The sequence below is a fragment of the Oncorhynchus gorbuscha genome, linkage group LG15 (assembly GCF_021184085.1).
Source record: "Oncorhynchus gorbuscha isolate QuinsamMale2020 ecotype Even-year linkage group LG15, OgorEven_v1.0, whole genome shotgun sequence".
NCBI lineage: Eukaryota > Metazoa > Chordata > Actinopteri > Salmoniformes > Salmonidae > Oncorhynchus > Oncorhynchus gorbuscha.
This window is the reverse complement of record NC_060187.1, coordinates 20,114,365-20,136,669: the sequence shown is the minus strand read 5'-3', so window position 1 is coordinate 20,136,669 and position 22,305 is coordinate 20,114,365. Positions and strand designations below refer to the sequence as shown.

General features: G+C 42.3%; 1 protein-coding gene across 5 annotated transcripts in view; it reads left to right on the top strand.

Moving 5' to 3' along the window:
* Positions 1–14,263, top strand: part of LOC123996714 (exocyst complex component 2-like) — a 101,695-nt gene extending 87,432 nt beyond the window's left edge. For 4 of the 5 annotated variants that reach the window (XM_046300343.1, XM_046300345.1, XM_046300342.1 and 1 more), the window contains 3 exons: positions 4,012–4,073; positions 4,431–4,490; positions 12,678–14,263. In XM_046300343.1, the coding sequence (XP_046156299.1) occupies positions 4,012–4,073; positions 4,431–4,490; positions 12,678–12,771 (216 nt within the window). In that variant the 3' untranslated portion in view covers positions 12,772–14,263. Of the gene's footprint in view, positions 1–4,011; positions 4,074–4,430; positions 4,495–12,677 lie in introns of those variants that run through there. The other variant, XM_046300346.1, reaches the window with a different exon arrangement.
* The last annotated feature ends 8,042 nt before the right edge of the window (positions 14,264–22,305 follow it).

The following is a 22,305-nucleotide window of genomic DNA, read 5'->3' as shown; positions in this document are numbered from 1 at the left end:
CGCTCTCTCTCGCTCTCTCTCGCTCTCGCTCTTGTTCTCGCTCTCTCTCGCTCTCTCTCGCTCTCGCTCTTGTTCTCGCTCTCTCTCGCTCTCGCTCTCGCTCTCTCTCGCTCTCTCGCTCTCTCTCGCTCTCGCTCTTGTTCTCGCTCTCTCTCGCTCTCTCTCGCTCTTGTTCTCGCTCTCGCTCTTGTTCTCGCTCTCTCTCGCTCTCGCTCTTGTTCTCTCTCGCTCTCTCTCGCTCTCGCTCTTGTTCTCGCTCTCTCTCGCTCTCTCTCGCTCTCGCTCTTGTTCTCGCTCTCTCGCTCTCTCTCGCTCTCGCTCTCGCTCTCTCTCGCTCTCTCTCGCTCTCGCTCTTGTTCTCGCTCTCTCTCGCTCTCTCTCGCTCTCGCTCTTGTTCTCGCTCTCTCTCGCGCTCTCTCGCTCTTGTTCTCGCTCTCTCTCGCTCTTGTTCTCACTCACTCTCTTTCTCTCTCTCTCTCTCGCTCTCTCTCTCTCTCTCTCGCTCTCTCTCGCTCTCTCTCGCTCTCTCTCGCTCTCTCTCGCTCTTGTTCTCGCTCTCTCTCGCGCTCTCTCGCGCTCTCTCGCTCTTGTTCTCGCTCTCTCTCGCTCTTGTTCTCACTCACTCTCTTTCTCTCTCTCTCTCTCTCTCTCTCTCTCTCTCTCTCTCTCGCTCTCTCACTCACTCACTCACTCACTCACTCACTCACTCACTCACTCACTCACTCACTCACTCAATTTCAATTTAAGGGCTTTTTTCAATTTATTTTTATTTAACCTTTATTTAACCAGGTAGGCCAGTTGAGAACAAGTTCTCATTTACAACTGCAACCTGGCCAAGATAAAGCAAAGCAGTGCGACACAAACAACAACAGATTTACATGGAATAAACAAGCGTACAGTCAATAACACAATAGGGAAAAAATGAAGTCTATATACAGTGTGTGCAAATGACATGAGGAGGTATGGCAATAAATAGGCCATAGTAGCAAAGTAATTACAATTTAGCAGATTAACACTGGAGTGATAGATGAGCAGATGATGATGGGCAGATGATGGTGTGTAAGTAGTGATACTGGTGTGCAAAAGAGCAGCAAAGTAAATAAAAACAAATTGGGGATGAGATAGGTAGATTGGGTGGGCTATTTACAGATGTACTATCTACGGCTGCAGCGATCGGTTAGCTGCTCAGATAGCTGATGTTTAAAGTTAGTGAGGGAAATGTAAGTCTCCAGCTTCAGCGATTTTTGCAATTCGTTCCAGTCACTGGCAGCAGAGAACTGGAAGGAAAGGCGGCCAAAGGAGGTGTTGGTTTTAGGGATGACCAGTGAGATATACCTGCTGGAGTGCGTGCTGGATTTTGTTATCGTGACCAGTGAGCTGAGATAAGGCGGAGCTTTACCTAGCATAGACTTGAAGATGACCAAGTGGGTCTGGCGACGAATATGTAGCGAGGGCCAGCCGACTAGAGCATACAGGTCGCAGTGGTGGGTGGTATAAGGCGCTTTGGTAACAAAACGGATGGCACTGTGATAGACTGCATCCAATTTGCTGAGTAGAATATTGGAAGCTATTTTGTAAATTACATCGCCGAAGTCGGATCGGTAGGATAGTCAGTTTTACTAGGGTAATTTTGGCGGCGTGAGTGAAGGAGGCTTTGTTGTGAAATAGAAAGCCGATTCTAGATTTGATTTTGGATTGAAGATGTTTGATGTGAGTCTGGAAGGAGAGTTTACAGTCTAGCCAGACACCTAGGTATTTGTAGTTGTCCACGTATTCTAGGTCAGAACCGTCCAGAGTAGTGATGCTAGTCGGGAGGGAGGGTGCGGGGAGCGAACTGTTGAAAAGCATTCATTTGGTTTTGCTAGCGTTTAAAAGCATTTGGAGGCCACGGAAGGAGTGTTGTATGGCATTGAAGCTTGTTTGGAAGTTAATTAACACAGTGTCCAAGAAAGGGCCAGATGTATACAGAATGGTGTCGTCTGCAAAGGTGGATCAGGGAATCACCCGCAGAAAGAGCGACATCGTTGATTTATACAGAGAAAAGAGTCGGCAGGAGAATTGAACCCTGTGGCACCCCCATAGAGACTGCCAGAGGTCCGGACAACAGGCTCTCCAATTTTACACACTGAACTCTATCTGCGAAGTAGCTGGGGAACCAGGCGAGGCAGTCATTTGAGAAGCCAAGTCTATTGCGTCTGCCAATAAGAATACGTTGATTGACCGAGTCGAAAGCCTTGGTCAGGTCGATGAAGACGGCTGCACAGTACTTTCTTTTATCGATGGTGGTTATGATATCGTTTAGTACCTTGAGCTTGGCTGAGGTGCACCCATGACCAGCTCGGAAACCGGATTGCACAGCGGAGATGGTACGGTGAGATTCGAAATGGTCAGTGATATGTTTATTAACTTGGCTTTCGAAGACTTTAGAAAGGCAGGGTGTATATAGGTCTGTAACAGTTTGGGTCTAGAGTCTCACCCCCTTTTGAAGAAAGGCATATTTTAGGCAAAGTTTATCAAAATTGGATTTGTTTTCAAATATTTTTTTTTTAGGCATATTGGAAGAAATGAAAGAGAGGTTGAACAGACTGGTAATAGGGGTTGCAACAATGGCGACGGATAATTTTAGAGAGGGTCCAGATTGTATAGCCCAGCTGATTTGTACAGGTCCAGGTTTTGCAGCTCTTTCAGAACATCTGCGATCTGGATTTGCGTGAAGGGGAAGCTGGGGAGGCTTGGGCAAGTAGCTGCGAGTGGTGCGGAGCTGTTGGTCGGGGTTGGGGTAGCCAGGAAGAAAGTATGGCAAGCCGTAGAGAAATGTCTTTTGAAATGTTCAATTATCATAGATTTATCGGTGGTGACCTTGTCGCCAAGCCTCAGTGCAGTGGGCAGTTGGGAGGAGGTGCTCTTGTTCTCCATGAACTTTTCAGTGTCCCAAAACTTTTTGGAGTTTGAGCTACAGGATGCAAATTTCTGTTTGAAAAAGCTAGCCTTTGCTTTCCTGACTGACTGTGTGTATTGGTTCCTGACTTCCCTGAACAGTTGCATATCGCGGGGACTATTCGATGCTATTGCAGTCCGCCACAGGATGTTTTTGTGCTGGTCAAGGGCAGCCAGGTCTGGAGTGAACCAAGGGTTATATCTGTTCTTAGTTCTACATTTTTTGAAAGGGGCATGCTTATTTAAGATGGTTAGGAAATTACTTTTAAAGAACGACCAGGCATCCTAGACTGACGGGATGAGGTCAATATCCTTCCAGGATACCTGGGCCAGGTTGATTAGAAAGGCCTGCTTGCAGCAGTGTTTTAGGGAGCGTTTGACAGTGATGAGGGTTGGTCGTTTGACCGGGGACCCATAGCGGATACAGGGAATGAGGCAGTGATCGCTGAGATCCTGATTGAAAACAGCAGAGGTGTATTTGGAGGGCATGTTGGTCAGGATAATATCTATGAGGGTGCCCATGTTTACGGATTTAGGGTTGTACCTGGTGGTTTCCTTGATTATTTGTGTGAGATTGAGGGCATCTAGCTTAGATTGTAGGACTGCTGGGGTGTTAAGCATATCCCAGTTTAGGTCACCTACCAGAATCAACTCTGAAGATAGATGGGGGGCAATCAATTCACCTATGGTGTCCAGGGCACAGCTATATGTGTGTCCAGGTCAACACTGTATATGTCTATATACAGTGTTGTAATGATGTGCAAATAGTTAAAGTACAAAAGGTAATATAAATAAAACATAAATATGGGTTGTATTTACAATGGGGTTTGTTATTCACTGGTTGCCCTTTTCTTGTGGCAACAGGGCACAAATATTACTGCTGTGATTGTACACTGTGGTATTTCACCCAATAGATTTGGGAGTTTATCAAAATTAGATTTTTTTTCGGATTCTTTGTGGGTCTGTGTAATCTGAGGGAAATATGTGTCTCCTATATGGTCATACATTTGGCAGGGGGTTAGGAAGTGCAGCTGTTTCCACCTCATTTCACTCTCTCTCTCTCACTCTCTCCAGGCCCGTTTGGAGATCAATGCTCTGAGAGATGTTGTAGCCTCCTACCTGTCATCTGAGAGCCAGTAAGACTCCAAAAACACTCCCTGAGACTGTACTGTACTACATCACTACACCCCTATGTATCAAACGCACACCTACACTTCACACAAACACTGTGCATACTACTGTATACATGTACATATGTTACAGAAACTACACAGTACTCTCACTGTCATTCCTGTAAGTCACATTAATCTTACCCACGCTTCTACCAGCCACTCTCTAGTCTACATTACCTGGGGGTACTGTATATTGAAAAGGAAGCGTAAGCAGCACTCCAGCTAGTTTAATCTGTTTTTGTGTGATGGTATGTCTCCTCCTTTGTGTAGTAGAATGTTGGTGTGTGTCGTGTGGTGTCAACTGTGTGTATCTTGTTTCAGCGCCAACTTCAAGCAGGCTCTGGACGCCCTCCCCCAGTTACACAGTGGAGCAGACCAAAAGTAAGTCATTCATCAAGGGTAATACCGGTTCCATTTAAAATATGGAGACATTTCACTTCCATTTAAATTATGGAGTGAATTCAGTGCCAACAGAAACTGTATTTGATTTAATTATTTTTGGATTTGGATTTAGATATTGAATTCATTATTTTTGAGTTTCTAATGGATAAATTGAGTCATTGAATTCATAAATTGAACTTGTATTTCATGATTTTAAACTGATTAAATAATATTGCATTCAGTTTTAAAATTCAATTTAATTGAATATTAAAATTCTATATTTATATAGTCAGTTTCAATATGGTAAATATTGCATTCATTGCCCTGGTATCACGTTTATAAACTAATTTCAAGTTTACCAAAGTTTCAAACATTCAACTTCTTAAATGCGTTCGGATTCAGTCTTCAAATTCAGTTCTCTACATTCAGATTCAAAACCAGAGATAACATCCTGGTCAGCAAGGAATGGTAGAAGAGAACAGATAGAATCTTTGTGTTAAACAGATTTCTGAAGCCAATGTGGCATTTTGAATATATTTTCTTCCTATGATTTTGGCTCTAGCGTTTGAACCGTTTGAGCTATGAGATATTATGACCCAATTCCTGAAAGCTCTCTGGAACACGGTTGTGTATTCCGTTCCCCTCTATGATGCTCAAAGGACTCATTAGAAGGGAGTGCGGCAAAAAATGCAATTTGGCCACAATAACAATATAGTTGAATAGCCATGTCATAGCCCTTCGAAGTATAGCTTTTCCACTTTCTAATTAATCCTGCTCTTGTGACTGACTGGATTCGAACCGGGTCTCCTGCATGTCAAAAGACTGTGTTAGCCCACTTACACCAACATCTAATAGGCTAATTTCAGGCTCCAGGGATATTAGTGGTCAGAAATGCACTACATGACCAAAGGTATGTGGACACTTGCTCTTCAAACATCTCATTCCAAAATCATGGGCATTAATATGGAGTTGGTCCCCCCTTTGCTGCTATAACAGCTTCCCCTCTTCTGGCTCACAGTCGGCGTTCCAATTCATCCCAAAGTTGTACGTTGTGGTTGAGGGCAGGGCTCTGTGTAGGCCAGTCAAGTTTTTACACACCGATCTTGACAAGACATTTCTGTATGGACCTCGCTTTGTGCACAGGGGCATTATCATGCTGAAGCAGGAAAGGGCCTTCCCCAAACTGTTTCCACAAAGTTGGAAGCACATAATCATCTAGAATGTCATTGTGTGCTGTAGCGTTAAGATTTCCCTTCACTGGAACTAAGGGGCCTAGCCCGAACTATGAAAAACAGCCACATACTATTATTCTTCCTCTACAAACTTCATAGTTCGCACTATGCATTGGGGCAGGTAGCATTCTCCTGGAATCCGCCAAACCCAGATTTGTCCACTGGACTGCCAGATGGTGAAGCGTGATTCATCACAAAAGAGAACACATTTCCACTGCTCCAGAGTACAATGGCGGCGAGCTTTACACCACTCCAGCCGATGCCTGGCTGCTCGGCCTTGGAAACCCATTTCATGAAGCTCCAGATGAACAGTTCCTGTGCTGACGTTGCTTCCAGAGGCAGTTTGGAATTCGGTAATGAGTGTTGCAACTGAGGACAGACTATTTTTGTGCGCTACCCGCTTCAGCACTCAGTACAACGTAACTTTCAGGTCTCTTGAGAAGGTACTCATCATGCAAGCATGCTCCCCAAACCACCTGTTACACTTCACCCTCCCTTTGACCTCCTCCTCCTCGAAGAGACCCATTTAAGTCACATAACCAATACCTAGGTTTGCCAGAGACTATATATATATATATATATATATATATATATATATATATATATTACCTTTATTTAACTATATATATATATATATAATATATATATTTAAATGAACACAAACTAACACATGTCAAACTAACACGTATTCAGGTCTCAGGCAAGTTTCTTATCCCATAAGCATGGATCACCAAACCACACTATTTTGATGAGTAACCTAGCTGGATCTTGAAGAGTCGTATTGGTGTAGCAGATGGGATCTGTGAAACTCACTCCTCAGCCAAAAGTGTCACCCCATGCGATATTGAATACTTTTTTCTTTTTTTTCACCTTTATTTAATCAGGTAGGCCAGTTGAGAACAAGTTCTCATTTACAACTGCTTACAACTACTACCTAGTGCGACAAAAACAACAACACAGAGTTACTCATGGGATAAACAAACACACAGTCAATAGCATAATAGAAAAAATCTATGTACAGTGTGTGCAAATGTAGTAAGGTTAGGTATGTAAGGTAATAAATAGACCATAGTGGCGAAATAATTACAATTTAGCATTAACACTGGAGTGATCGATGTGCAGATGATGATGTGCAAGTAGAGATAATGGGGTGCAAAAGAGCAAATAAAAAAATAACAGTATGGGGATGAGGTAATTGGGTGTGCTATTTACAGATGGGGTGTGTACAGATGCAATGATCGGTAAGCTGCTTTAACAGCTGATGCTTAAAGTTAGTGAGGAAGATATAAGTCTCCAGCTCCAGTTCTCTGGAAGGGAAGGCAGATAGGTGTTGGCTTTGGGGATGACCAGTGAAATATAGCTGCTGGAGCGCGTGCTACGGGTGGTTGCTGCAATGGTGACCAGTGAGCTGAGATAAGGCAGGGCTTTACCTAGCAAAGGCTTATAGATGACCTGGAGCCAGTGGGTTTGGCGATGAAAATGTAGCGAGGGCCAGCCAACGAGAGCATACAGGTCACAGTGATGGGTAGTATATGGTGCTTTGGTGACAAAACAGATGGCACTGTGATCAACTACATCCAATTTGCTGAGTAGAGTGTTGGAGGCTATTTTGTAAATGACATCAGGATAGTCAGTTTTATGAGTGTATGTTTGGCAGCATGAGTGAAGGAGGCTTTGTTGCGAAATAGGAAGCCGATTCTAGATTTAATTTTTGATTGGAGATGCTTAATGTGAGTCTGGAAGGATAGTTTACAGTCTAACCAGACACCTAGGTATTTGTAGTGGTCCCCATATTCTAAACCAGATCCGTCCAGAGTAGGGATGCTAGCCAGGCGGGCAGGTACAGGCCGCAATCGGTTGAAGAGCATGCATTTAGTTTTACTAGCATTTAAGAGCAGTTGGAGGCCACGGAAGGAGTGTTGTATGACATTGAAGCTCGTTTGGAAGTTTGTTAACACAGTGTCCAAGGAAAGGCAAGATGTATACAGAATGATGTTGTCTGCGTAGAGGTCAATCAGTGATCGCTGAGATACTGGTTGAAGACAGCGGAGCTGTATTTGGAGGGCAGGTTGGTTAGGATGATATCTATGAGGGTGCCCATGTTTACGGGTTTAGGGTTGTACCTGGTAGGTTCCTTGATAATTTGTTTGAGATTGAGGGCATCTAGCTTAGATAGTAGGACGGCCGGGGTGCTAAACATTTCCCAGTTTAGGTCACCTGGGGGGCAATCCATTCACATATGGTGTCCCGAGCACAGCTGGGGGCTGAGGGGGGTCTATAACACGCTGCAACAGTAAGAGACTTATTTCTGGAAAGGTGGATTTTTTAAAGTAGAAGCTTGAATTGTTTGGGCACAGACCTGGATAGCATGACAGAACGCTGCAGGCTCTCAATGCAGGTGATTGCAATTCCGCCCCCTTTGGCAGTTTCTTGATGGAAAATGTTGTAGTTGGGGATGGAAATTTCAGACTTTTTGGTGGCCTTCCTAAGCCAGGATTCAGACACGGCTACGACATCAGTGTTGGCGGAGTGTGCTAAAGCAGTGAATAAGACACATTTAGGGAGGGGGCTTCTGATAATAACATGCATGAGACAAAGGCTTTTATGGTTACAGAAGTCAACAAATGAGAGCGCCTGGGGGATAGGTGTGATGCTGGGGGCTACAGGGCCTGGGTTAACCTCTACACCACCAGAGGAACAGAGGAGGAGTAGGATAAGGGTACGGCTAAAGGCTATGATAACTGGTTGTCTAGTGCATTGGAAACAGAGAATTAAAGGGGCAGATTTCTGGGCGTGGTAGAATAGATTCAGGGCATAATGTACAAACAAGGATATGGTAGGATGTGAGTACAGTGGGGGTAAACCTAGGCATTGAGTGACTATGAGAGAGTTTGCATCTCTAGAGACATCAGCTCAGCCAGGTGAGGTCTCCCCATTTGTGGGGGTATGTGACAAAAGAGCTATCTAAGGCAGCTGGACTAGGGGCTCTACAGTGAAATAAAACAATAACTATCCAAAACAGCAGTAGACAAGGCATATTGACATTAGAGAGAGGCATGTGTAGCGAAGTGACCATAGGGTCCAATGAGCAGCAATATGTGAGTCTGGGAGCCGTTTGGTAGTCGCTACTATGCTAGGTGAGCGGGAGGCACGGCATTCAGAAAGCTAGGGTGCCGTTGCTAGCAGATGGGTGTTTCAGCGACATCGCAACGGAAAAGCCTGTTGAAACCACATCGGACGATTACGTCGGCAGACCAGTCGCGATGGAACGGTGGGGCTCCGTGTTGGCAATAAAGGGTCCAGGCCAATTGGCAGAAGAGGTATTGTAGCCCATGAATTAGCGAGTATACCTATTCAGCTAGCCAGGAGATGGGCCTAGCTTGAGGCTAGTTCGAGGATAGCTCAAGGCCAACTGTTGCTTGCTTCAGGACAGAGGCATTAGCCAGCAGTAGCCACTTGGTTGTAGCTAGCTAGCTGCGATGATCCAGTGTAATGGCCCTTGTGGCAGGAATCTGGTGATGTGGTGGAGAAAAGCAGTCTGATATGCTCTGGGTTGATATCACGCTGTGCAGACTGGCAGGTATTGACCGAGCTAAAGCTGGCTGGTGTCCGGGCTAAAGGTGAAGAAGGCTAGCCGTGGCCAACAGTGACTAGTAGCTAGTTAGCAGGCTAGCTTCTGATTGAGGTTCCAGTTATAACATCTAAAAATAGCAGATCTGTAACACACTGGGTGAGGCGGGTTGCAGGAAAGTATATTTAGATCGTAGGCGGAAAGTGAGATTAAAATATATACAAAAAATAACTGATAAAATGACTATTTACATGGGACAAGACAAACGCACGTCCGACTGCTACCCCATCTTGGATACATAGCGTGATGGGTTGGTATGCTACAGGAAGGTGGTCGCGTGTGTTTTCGAGGTCGAGGTCCTGAGTTTGAGTTTCCTTATGAGCCTAATCAGGGGGCCGTGGTACTCGCTAATCAAGCTAGACTGTGATCTACAGTTGCGCTTAGCCCAACCGCTCAGCCCAACTGCAGTTGAAGAAGGCCTTTTTCAGTAGTGCGGCGGGTGGGAATGCTTCAGGAGGGCGGTCATGTGTGTTTGCGAGGCAGAGGTCCTGAGTTCAAGTCTCGGTATAAGCTGAATCAGGGAGAATCAGTACTTGCTAAGCAAGCGGCCTTTACATTAACTTCCTGATCGCTTCCCTAAGGGCTTAAGCACATTTTTGTATTGTTTTATTTAACCTTGATTTAAGCAGGGAAATCTCATTGAGACCAATGCCTCTTTTCCAAGGAAGCCCTGCATGTACACAATCTGACTAATTTGCAACATTTACAAATACAAAATACTCTATCATCAACTTACAAATCGCAATTATAAAAAATAAGGCTGTGGCTATTGATCTGACTTTTTCAGGTTCTGACTTCAAGGATCACGTTCTGCGCATGTGTAAAATGCAGGGCACCCTTTTACCTGCAGAGAATAGGCTACTCAGACGAATGGTGCTCGTTTGGTACAGTTAGATCACAGTATTCTACATAACAGAACCAAATATAACAGAACCAAATATAATAGCATAGTTTAATGTTACTGTAAGACGAAAACACCAATTGTGAATGATAATTCTTCAAGTTTTACCCATAGTAACCATTTGATCTCAATCAGTTTCATGGGGATATGCTTTTAGATCTTGAGTTATACAGTGTTAGTTCAAAGTAACCTACACTGTTGTTTTGAATGATGTACAGTGAGCGAATGTAAGAGCAGATGTGTTAGTAACAAAGTAGCCTACCTTTGTACTCTAGAAGTCGGAAGTTTACATAGACTTAAGTTGGAGTCATTAAAACTTGTTTTTCAACCACTCCACAAATGTCTTGTTAACAAACTTTAGTTTTGGCAAGTCGGTTAGGACATCTACTTTGTGCATGACACAAGTATTTTTTCCAACAATTGTTTACACACAAATTATTTCACTTATAATTCACTGTATCACAATTCCAGTGGGTCAGAAGTTTACATACACTAAGTGCCTTTAAACAGCTTGGATAAAAAGATTGAGGGGGCTGTTTTGTTAGACTTCAGTGTGGCTTTTGACAATATCGATCATCATCTGCTGCTGGAAAAACGTATGTGTATGGCTTTACACCCCCTACTATATTGTGGGTAAAGAGTTACCTGTCTAACAGAACACAGAGGGTGTTCTTTAATGGAAGTCTCTCCAACATAATCCAGGTTAAATCAGAAATTCCCCAGGGCAGCTGTTTAGTCCCCTTACTTTTCTCAATCTTGGCTAATGACATGCCACTGTGTTGAGTAAAGCCAGTGTGTCTATGTATGCGGATGACTCAACGCTATACACATCAGCTACCACAGTGACTGAAATTACTGCAACACTTAACAAAGAGCTGCAGTTAGTTTCAGAATGGGTGGCAAGGAATACGTTTCAACCTAAATCTTTAAAAAACTAAAAGCATTGTATTTGGAACAAATCATTCACTAAACCCTAAACAACTAAATTGTGTAATTAATAATGTGGAAATTGAGCAAGTTGAGGTAGCTAAACTGCTTGGAGTAACCCTGGATTGTAAACAGTCATGGTCTAAACATGTTGATACAACAGTAGCTAAGATGAGGAGAAGTCTGTCCATAATAAAGCGCTACTCTGCCAACACTGTCAACCAGGCAGGACCTACAGGCCCTAGTTTTGTCACATCTGGACTACTGTTCAGTTGTGTGGTCAGGAGTCACAAAGAGAGACTTAGGAAATTTGCCAGTGCTGCTGGCCCTCAAATGTACACGGAGAGCTAACATTAATGATATGCTTGGCAATCTCTCATGGTTTGAAGTGGAGGAGAGATTGACTTCATCACTACTTGTTTTTGTAAGGAGTGTTGACATTCTGAATGCACCGAGCTGTCTGTTTAAACTACTAGCACACAGCTCTGACACCCATGCATACTCTAGAGGTCTCTTCATAATCCCCAAGTCCAGAACAGACTATGGGAGGTGCACAGTACTACATAGAGTCATGACTAAATGGAATTCTCATCCACATCAGCTAACTGATGCAAGCAGTAGAATCGGGGGGGGGCAGGGACTGTGAAGTGACACACACACAGGTACAGACACACAAGAACATTGTAATATTATTGTGACACACGACGAACACGCACTCTACACACACACGTACATTGTAATATTGTTGTGTGGTGGTATCATGCATTTTGTGTTGTGGATATGTGGTGGTGTGACAGTGTTATATGATGTACTGTTTTACCTTTTATTTGATGTGTAATACAAGTCTTAATGTGTTTGGAGTAGCTGTTGCCTTGGAAGCAGCTAATGGGGATACATAACAATAACACATATGGAATCATGTAGTAACCAAAAAAGTGTTAAACAAATCAAAATATATTTTATATTTGAAATTCTTCAAATATGTGTGCAAATCTGTCATCAAGGCAAAGGGTGGCTACTTTGAAGAATCTAAAATGTAAAATATTTTTAGGAGATTTGTTGAACACTTTGGTGACTACATGATTCCATATGTGTTATTTAATCATTTTTATATCTTCATTATTATTCTACAATGTAGAAAATAGTTTTAAAAACTTTTAAAAAATTGAATGAATAGGTGTGTCCAAACTTTTGACTGGTACTGTACATATTGTAGCTTTGAATTTGAATATTCAATCAAATTTAAATATCATTTTAAAACTGAATGCAATTTTCAGTCAATTCAGTTTCAGATCCTGAAATAGAAGTTTAATTTATGAATTCAATTATTCAATTTGTGCATTACAAATTCAAAAATATTGAATTCAAAAACAGTTTTCGTTGGTACTGAAATATCTCTAGTTGCACCCTCATTTAATACCATGATTCTACCTCTTTCTTTCCCTGCTTCCATCCCTTTTTTTTCATTCTTTCTCTCTGTCTCTCTGTTTCTGTAGGTTTCTCGAGGAGTTGCTAAATAGGTTTAAGAGCAGTATGCAGCTCCAACTCACCTGTTTCCAGCCCTCTAATGTCCAGCCTGTCAAGAGATGAGCCAAACGTCTGTACGTCTCTTCAACATTAATATAATGGCATTATAGTATCTCTATCTATCAAATAATTTGCCATGCCTATTTACTTGTCTCGATAAGCTTTCATAGCCTTTTGTTCAATTGTTATGAGATTTATAGTAGACTGGAAATTTGCCTTTTCTCACACTAATCACATGTTTTATCTTAGATATGTACACTAATTTGCTGAGGGGCAATTCCACGGCAACGGAATTAAGCTTTATCTCAGTTTTTTCACCTTAAAATCTATGCCAAAAAAAACATTGATTTCAAAACTTAAACAAACTCTACTACTCTTTGCACAGGGACGACTTTAAACAATCCACTGAAAAAATATACAAATTTAGTGGAAGAACTTTCCAAATGCAAACTTTGGTAACAGAATTGTGGTAAAACCTCCCTCAGGCTTTTATGCGGCAATGTTTTCCAAAAACCCAGTTAAATATCTGCTCCTAATTAAGATTGAAAGATGTCTGCAGAAATCCCCTATGAAATGACACCTTGAGTTTGATCAAATCTATTTTGGTTATTGAAATACAGTAAGTGAAGTGGATTTACACCTGGTTACAGAATTAAAGTAATGAACAAACTAACGTCGTGGGTCCCTGATCTGTACTATACAGAAATGCATAATTATGGATTAGAATGTCATTCACCTAATGTTTCACAAGTTTGGACATCACAGTAGAGTACAGTACAGCACAATAAAGCACAGCAGTAGAGTATAGTTAAGTACATACGTCAATGATAGATTCATATTCTGTTGTTAACATCAAGGCCAGGGTGGACTGACCAACTTTCAACTACTTTTCAATGTCCATGGACATCCAGTGTCGGTCAGTACTCAGTGAGTGAGGCTGCTGGTTACAGTCAATTAAAAATTGAGGGGGCTCATGGGTAGGTGTCAGTAAGAGCTGGGAGAGGTGACATAACTTGAGATGAGAGAGAGAGAGGCAAAGAGAGGAAGGGGTTGCTGAACATAACACGATGCCAGTGGAAGGAATGACAGTAGCAGGGCTCCCAACTGTGGTTTGTGACTATTGACATTTCCCATTGTAGCCAATTCAGTTGCTGTAATTCTGTTAGATGTTTTTGTAATTGTTTTTGAGTTTTAATCACTTAATAATTCATAAACAAAATTGATATCAGTAAAATCACTATAATTAATGATACAGTATGTGGGTATTTGGTAACAGAATTAAAAGGCAATATTTCTTCAAATGAAAGACGGGAAAACAATTCCTCAAACTAAATATAAGTGTTGATATTAGTTGGCAGGGTAATTTACATCAACATTATTGTGTTTTGATGTATTTAAAATACATTTTAAGACTTGTTTTTAAGACCCCTTTTCCATCGGTTTATCCAGAAATCAAAGCATTTACTTATGCCTCATTTTTAAGATGGAAAATGGCTGAAAAGGGTATCTATGACTTAATTTGCCAATAATATTGACTCTTAACTTTCATTTGACACTCAATCTTATATGCTCCTATAAACTTAATGTTTTGGTGCTCATGTGTTCTTTTTGATGGAAAGACCCAGAGTAATTACATGGTTCATCTGGGCAGTCCCTCTACTGTAGAATCATGTTAATTATAATATTGTTTGATGGCCGCTCATCTAGCAATCAGCATCCAGTCCCTTTTGGCTCGGCTGGTTTTAGAGGCAGGACTGTCTCTACTCTCTCCTGCTAAGAAATGTGGCAGAGCCAGCCAACAGCTCTCTGAATGTTCATAAAGAAACTGCAGGTGTGTCATTACGTGTTATATGTGGAATTTGTGTGAAAATGTTTCAGTGCTGTTTTGTCCTCAAATTAAAAGACCTGCCAATTAAAATACACATTTAAATTGATTCTGTTCTTGTGACCTGTCACTTTTCACCTTATCACTGTAACATACTACCTTATTGAATGGTTTATTACACATTGCTGCCATTGTCATATCTACTCACACCCTACCCAACCCCTCACTCAGACCATACAGTGTCCTTGACCTTGATTAGGCTTGTCCCATAGAAGGTTGTGCAGAGACAGTGAATGAGTGAACGTTAGAGAGACATCTCTGTCCCATAGACGGTAGAACCCCAGCCATAGATTAGCCACTGCATCAATTCAGGAGATCATTGCACTCACAGCTCACACATAGTCTAGCACTAGTATAGGGTAGGGCCAGTTAGACAGGGATGGGGTGTTAGTAGAGTGGGGTAGGGTAGGAAGTTGTGAACCGTTCTGCAAGATAGACAGCAAGAGGAGTGGTCTATGCTAACACCATACTGGCTGTAAAAAATATAGGACAGATTCGGTTGTAGGTGGATGGTGGCGGTTTTGCAGTATTTATGTGGTCGTATGTTTTAACCTTTATTTAACTAGGCAAGTCAGGTAAGAACAAATTCTTATTTACAATGAGGGCCTACACCGGCCAAACTCAGACGACGCTGGGCCAATTGTGCGCCGCCCTATGTGACTCCTAATCACGACCAGTTGTTATACAGCTTGAATGTCAGACATTGAAATGCTTCTTACAAAGCCACTCCTTCATTGCCCGGGCGGTGTGTTTGGGATCATTGTCATGCTGAAAGACCCAGCCACCTTTCATCTTCAATGCCCTTGCTGATGGAAGGAGGATTTCACTCAAAATCTCACGATACATGGCCCCATTCATTCTTTCCTTTACACGGATCAGTCGTCCTGGTCCCTTTGCAGAAAAACAGCCCCAAAGCATGATGTTTCCACCCCCATGCTTCAGAGTAGGCATGGTGTTCTTTGGATGCAACTCCGCATTCTTTGTCCTCCAAACACGACGAGTTGAGTTTTTACCAAAAAGTTATATTTTGGTATCATCAGACCATATGACATTCTCCCAATCTTCTGGATCATCCAAATGCTCTCTAGCAAACTTCAGACGGGCCTGGACATGTACTGGCTTAAGCAGGGGGACATGTCTGGCACTGCAGGATTTGAGTCCCTGGTGGCATAGTGTGTTACTGATGGTAGGCTTTGTTACTTTGGTCCCAGCTCTCTGCAGGTCATTCACTAGGTCCCCCCGTGTGGTTCTGGGATTTTTGCTCACCGTTCTTGTGATCATTTTTGAGCTCTTGCGTGGAGCCCCAGATCGAGGAAGATTATCAGTGGTCTTGTATGTCTTCCATTTCCTAATAATTGCTCCCACAGTTGATTTCTTCAAACCAAGCTGCTTACCTATTGCAGATTCAGTCTTCCCAGCCTGGTGCAGGGCTACAATTTTGTTTCTGGTGTCCTTTGACAGCTCTTTGGTCTTGGCCATAGTGGAGTTTGGAGTGTGACTGTTTGAGGTTGTGGACAGGTGTCTTTTATACTGATAACAAGTTCAAACAGGTGCCATTAATACAGGTAACGAGTGGAGGACAGAGGAGCCTCTTAAAGAAGAAGTTACAGGTCTGTGAGAGCCAGAAATCTTGCTTGTTTTTAGGTGACCAAATACTTATTTTCCACCATAGTTTGCAAATAAATTAATAAAAAATCCTACAATGTGATTTTCTGGATTTTTTTTCCTCATTTTGTCTGTCATAGTTGAAGTGTACCTATGATGAAAATTACAGGCTCTCTCATCTTTTTAAGTGGGAGAACTTGCACAATTGGTGGCTGACTAAATACTGTTTTTGCCCCTCTGTACATGCTGCCACACCCTTGTCTCTCATGAGTTGTGCCATGGGGTTAGCTCAGGGGTTTTTACCACAACAGGAACATTTTACACACCTTCACGAGTGATTATGAAAACATCACTCATTACCAGACAACTCAGCACAAAACTCAATCGGGACTTGAATAGCCTACCAGCAATAACCTACACTAGGTTTGTCGAACATCTCATTCCAAAATCATGGGCATTAATATGGAGTTGGTCCCCCTTTGCTGCTGTAAAAGCCTCCGCTCTTCTGGGAGGCTTTCCACTAGATGTAGGAACATTGCTGTGGGAACTTGCTTCCATTCAGCCACGAGCATTAGTGAGGTCGGGCACTGATGTTGGGTGATTAGGCCTGGCTCGCAAAAACATTTCTGTATGGACCTTGCTTTGTGCCCTGGAGCATTGTCATATGGAAACAGGAAAGGACCTTCCCTCAAACTGTTGACACAAAGTTTGAACTAAGGGGCCTAGCCTGAACCATGAAAAACATCCCCAGACCATTATTCCTCCTCCATCAAACTTTACAGTTGGCACTTCACTGGGGCAGGTAGCGTTCTCCTGGCATCCGCCAAACACAGATTAGTCCGTCGGACTGCCAGATGGTGAAGCATGATTCATCACTCCAGAGAACACATTTCCACTGCTCCAGAGTCCAATAGCGGCAAGCTTGGCATTGTGCATGGTGATCTTAGGCTTGTGTCTGGCTTCTCAGCCATGATAACCCATTTCATGAAGCTCCCGACAAACAGTTATTCTGCTGAATTTGCTTCCAGAGACAGTTTGGAACTCGATAGTGAGTGTTGCAACCAAGGACCGATGATTTTGACAAGCTTCAACACTTGCCGGTACCGTTCTGTGAGCTTGTGTGGCCTACCACTTTGCAGCTGAGCCGTTATTGCTCCTAGACTTTTTCACTTTTTCACAATAACAGCACTTACAGTTGACCAGGGCAGCTCCAGCAGGGCAGACATGTTACGAACTGACTTGTTGGAAAAGTAGCATCCAATGATGGTGCCACATTGAAAGTCAATGAGCTCTTCAGTACATGCCAATCTCCTGTCAGTGTTTGTCTATGGAGATTGCATGGCTCTGCGCTCATTTTTATACACCTGTCAGCATGGGTGTGGCTGAAATAGCCGAATCCAATAATTTAGCCGCTAATCTAACCAAAAAGTATAATAAAATATGAGATTGAAATGTTCTTATTGACAAAACAAACCCAAAAATGTGCTAATCTTCTCATTGCCACTATCAACCGATTGAGAAAAAGCAAAGCCAAATTGCATCATGTGAGCTACATTATCAACAGCAGCACCATAACCCCATGCCAGGCAGGGGAAATTTAATCAGCAGCACCATAACCCCAGGCAGGGGACATTATCATCAGCAGAACCATAACCCCAGGCCAGGCAGGGGACATTTCATCAGCAGAACCATAACCCCAGGCCAGGCAGGTGACATTATCATCAGCAGAACCATAACCCCAGGCCAGGCAGGGGACATTCCATCAGCAGCACCATAACCCCAGGCCAGGCAGGGGACATTATCATCAGCAGAACCATAACCCCAGGCGAGGCAGGGGACATTATCATCAGCAGAAACAACCCCAGGCCAGGCAGGGGACATTATCATCAGCAGAACCATAACCCCAGGCAAGGCAGGGGAAAAGCCATTTAGACTGCGGTTGTTTTGATTCTCTCTTCTTTCTGGTCTGTTCTAAACTTAGTGTCCACCCACAGATTCATTCACATCAGCAGTATGTTCAAAGCCCTCAGGTCTCATCCTTCCACAACCGGTACTGTTTACAGCCAGAGACGTGAGGTGGGGAGGGGAGTTTTTACACCACACTTCTGTTCCATTTGGGACGCAGGTGAAAACATGTTTACATCAATCAAGGTGGATTCTTTGAAATAGGTGATTTTGGTAATAAGGCTGTAATGGGAACAACCACAGGTTACATAGGGATTGCGTAGGTAGGTGGTGGAACAAATGGTCAGACAAGTTCATTTATTTTCTTTGATTATCAGACATCTTATAAACCTGTTGTATGGTGTCTCATCCTTAAGGGTGGTTCAACTCTGTCCTTCCTTACAATGGTACACCTGTTCACTAATGGTTGTTATACATATCAGTGTAATTTAGAAGACTTTTTAATCTATAACCGTTTCCCCCCAAAAATATAGTACATTGTTACTATTACATATATTACAGCAAATTACAATTGAAAGTACTACCCAGTCTTATTTACTTTATCAGTACTACCCAGTCTTATTTACTTTATCAGTACTACCCAGTCTTGTTTACTCTATCAGTCAGCCAGTGATTGAGAATTCTTCTCAGGGTTTTTCACTGTTCTTCCATGGAAATTGAAATGTAGTCAGCGCATGTAGAGGCACCCCAGGAAACACTTGTATCAGTTTTAAACGCTAAGGCTCTTAGGGCCCCGTTGGGATGGAAAGAGTGGCCAACCTCTTCCTCTTCCCCTGGTGATGTCATCACACATTGTTTATGACAGCGTTCTCCTGTGAGTGTGTTTGATTAACCAGCGTCATCCTGCATCTGAACCAGGCTTCCTGTAAACAGATGCACAAAAGCACACACACACACGGAAACACATGCACACATCCGAAGGATGTCACTTCACCACAAATCCCTTGTCTAACATGAGCCCTCTAGCTATTTGATTGAGTGTCTATGTATGTCTCAAAAAATGCACAATTTTTGCATTGGTACAATTTTTTATTTTTCTATTACAGAACATGTTCCGTATGTATGACAGACTGAGCTTATCGAAGATTCAGCATGCTAGTCAGTGTTTCAGTGTGGTTCAATCTCACTGAGTTTATTGAAGATTCAGCATGCTAGTCAGTGTTTCAGTGTGGTTCAATCTCACTGAGTTTATCAAAGATTCAGCATGCTAGTCAGTGTTTCAGTGTGGTTCAATCTCACTGAGTTTATTGAAGATTCAGCATGCTAGTCAGTGTTTCAATGTGGTCCAATGTCACTGAGTTTATTGAAGATTCAGCATGCTAGTCAGTGTTTCAGTGTGGTTCAATCTCACTGAGTTTATCGAAGATTCAGCATGCTAGTCAGTGTTTCAGTGTGGTTCAATCTCACTGAGTTTATTGAAGATTCAGCATGCTGGTCAGTGTTTCAGTGTGGTTCAATCTCACTGAGTTTATTGAAGATTCAGCATGCTAGTCAGTGTTTCAGTGTGGTTCAATCTCACTGAGTTTATTGAAGATTCAGCATGCTAGTCAGTGTTTCAGTGTGGTTCAATCTCACTGAGTTTATTGAAGATTCAGCATGCTAGTCAGTGTTTCAGTGTGGTTCAATCTCACTGAGTTTATTGAAGATTCAGCATGCTAGTCAGTGTTTCAGTGTGGTTCAATCTCACTGAGTTTATCGAAGATTCAGCATGCTAGTCAGTGTTTCAGTGTGGTTCAATCTCACTGAGTTTATTGAAGATTCAGCATGCTAGTCAGTGTTTCAGTGTGGTTCAATCTCACTGAGTTTATTGAAGATTCAGCATGCTAGTCAGTGTTTCAGTGTGGTTCAATTTCACTGAGTTTATCGAAGATTCAGCATGCTAGTCAGTGTTTCAGTGTGGTTCAATCTCACTGAGTTTATTGAAGATTCAGCATGCTAGTCAGTGTTTCAGTGTGGTTCAATCTCACTGAGTTTATTGAAGATTCAGCATGCTAGTCAGTGTTTCAGTGTGGTTCAATCTCACTGAGTTTATTGAAGATTCAGCATGCTAGTCAGTGTTTCAGTGTGGTTCAATCTCACTGAGTTTATCGAAGATTCAGCATGCTAGTCAGTGTTTCAGTGTGGTTCAATCTCACTGAGTTTATTGAAGATTCAGCATGCTAGTCAGTGTTTCAGTGTGGTTCAATCTCACTGAGTTTATCGAAGATTCAGCATGCTAGTCAGTGTTTCAGTGTGGTTCAATCTCACTGAGTTTATCGAAGATTCAGCATGCTAGTCAGTGTTTCAGTGTGGTTCAATCTCACTGAGTTTATTGAAGATTCAGCATGCTAGTCAGTGTTTCAGTGTGGTTCAATCTCACTGAGTTTATCGAAGATTCAGCATGCTAGTCAGTGTTTCAATGTGGTCCAATGTCACTGAGTTTATTGAAGATTCAGCATGCTAGTCAGTGTTTCAATGTGGTCCAATCTCACTGAGTTTATTGAAGATTCAGCATGCTAGTCAGTGTTTCAGTGTGGTTCAATCTCACTGAGTTTATTGAAGATTCAGCATGCTAGTCAGTGTTTCAATGTGGTCCAATGTCACTGAGTTTATTGAAGATTCAGCATGCTAGTCAGTGTTTCAATGTGGTCCAATGTCACTGAGTTTATTGAAGATTCAGCATGCTAGTCAGTGTTTCAATGTGGTCCAATGTCACTGAGTTTATTGAAGATTCAGCATGCTAGTCAGTGTTTCAATGTGGTCCAATCTCACTGAGTTTATTGAAGATTCAGCATGCTAGTCAGTGTTTCAGTGTGGTTCAATCTCACTGAGTTTATTGAAGATTCAGCATGCTAGTCAGTGTTTCAGTGTGGTTCAATTTCACTGAGTTTATCGAAGATTCAGCATGCTAGTCAGTGTTTCAGTGTGGTTCAATCTCACTGAGTTTATTGAAGATTCAGCATGCTAGTCAGTGTTTCAGTGTGGTTCAATCTCACTGAGTTTATTGAAGATTCAGCATGCTAGTCAGTGTTTCAGTGTGGTTCAATCTCACTGAGTTTATTGAAGATTCAGCATGCTAGTCAGTGTTTCAATGTGGTCCAATCTCACTGAGTTTATCGAAGATTCAGCATGCTAGTCAGTGTTTCAGTGTGGTTCAATCTCACTGAGTTTATCGAAGATTCAGCATGCTAGTCAGTGTTTCAGTGTGGTTCAATCTCACTGAGTTTATTGAAGATTCAGCATGCTAGTCAGTGTTTCAATGTGGTCCAATGTCACTGAGTTTATTGAAGATTCAGCATGCTAGTCAGTGTTTCAATGTGGTCCAATGTCACTGAGTTTATTGAAGATTCAGCATGCTAGTCAGTGTTTCAATGTGGTCCAATGTCACTGAGTTTATTGAAGATTCAGCATGCTAGTCAGTGTTTCAATGTGGTCCAATCTCACTGAGTTTATTGAAGATTCAGCATGCTAGTCAGTGTTTCAGTGTGGTTCAATCTCACTGAGTTTATTGAAGATTCAGCATGCTAGTCAGTGTTTCAGTGTGGTTCAATCTCACTGAGTTTATTGAAGATTCAGCATGCTAGTCAGTGTTTCAGTGTGGTTCAATCTCACTGAGTTTATTGAAGATTCAGCATGCTAGTCAGTGTTTCAATGTGGTCCAATGTCACTGAGTTTATTGAAGATTCAGCATGCTAGTCAGTGTTTCAGTGTGGTTCAATCTCACTGAGTTTATTGAAGATTCAGCATGCTAGTCAGTGTTTCAGTGTGGTTCAATCTCACAGAGTTTATTGAAGATTCAGCATGCTAGTCAGTGTTTCAATGTGGTCCAATGTCACTGAGTTTATTGAAGATTCAGCATGCTAGTCAGTGTTTCAATGTGGTCCAATGTCACTGAGTTTATTGAAGATTCAGCATGCTAGTCAGTGTTTCAATGTGGTTCAATCTCACTGAGTTTATTGAAGATTCAGCATGCTAGTCAGTGTTTCAGTGTGGTTCAATCTCACTGAGTTTATTGAAGATTCAGCATGCTAGTCAGTGTTTCAGTGTGGTTCAATCTCACTGAGTTTATTGAAGATTCAGCATGCTAGTCAGTGTTTCAGTGTGGTTCAATCTCTGAATTTATTGAAGATTCAGCATGCTAGTCAGTGTTTCAGTGTGGTTCA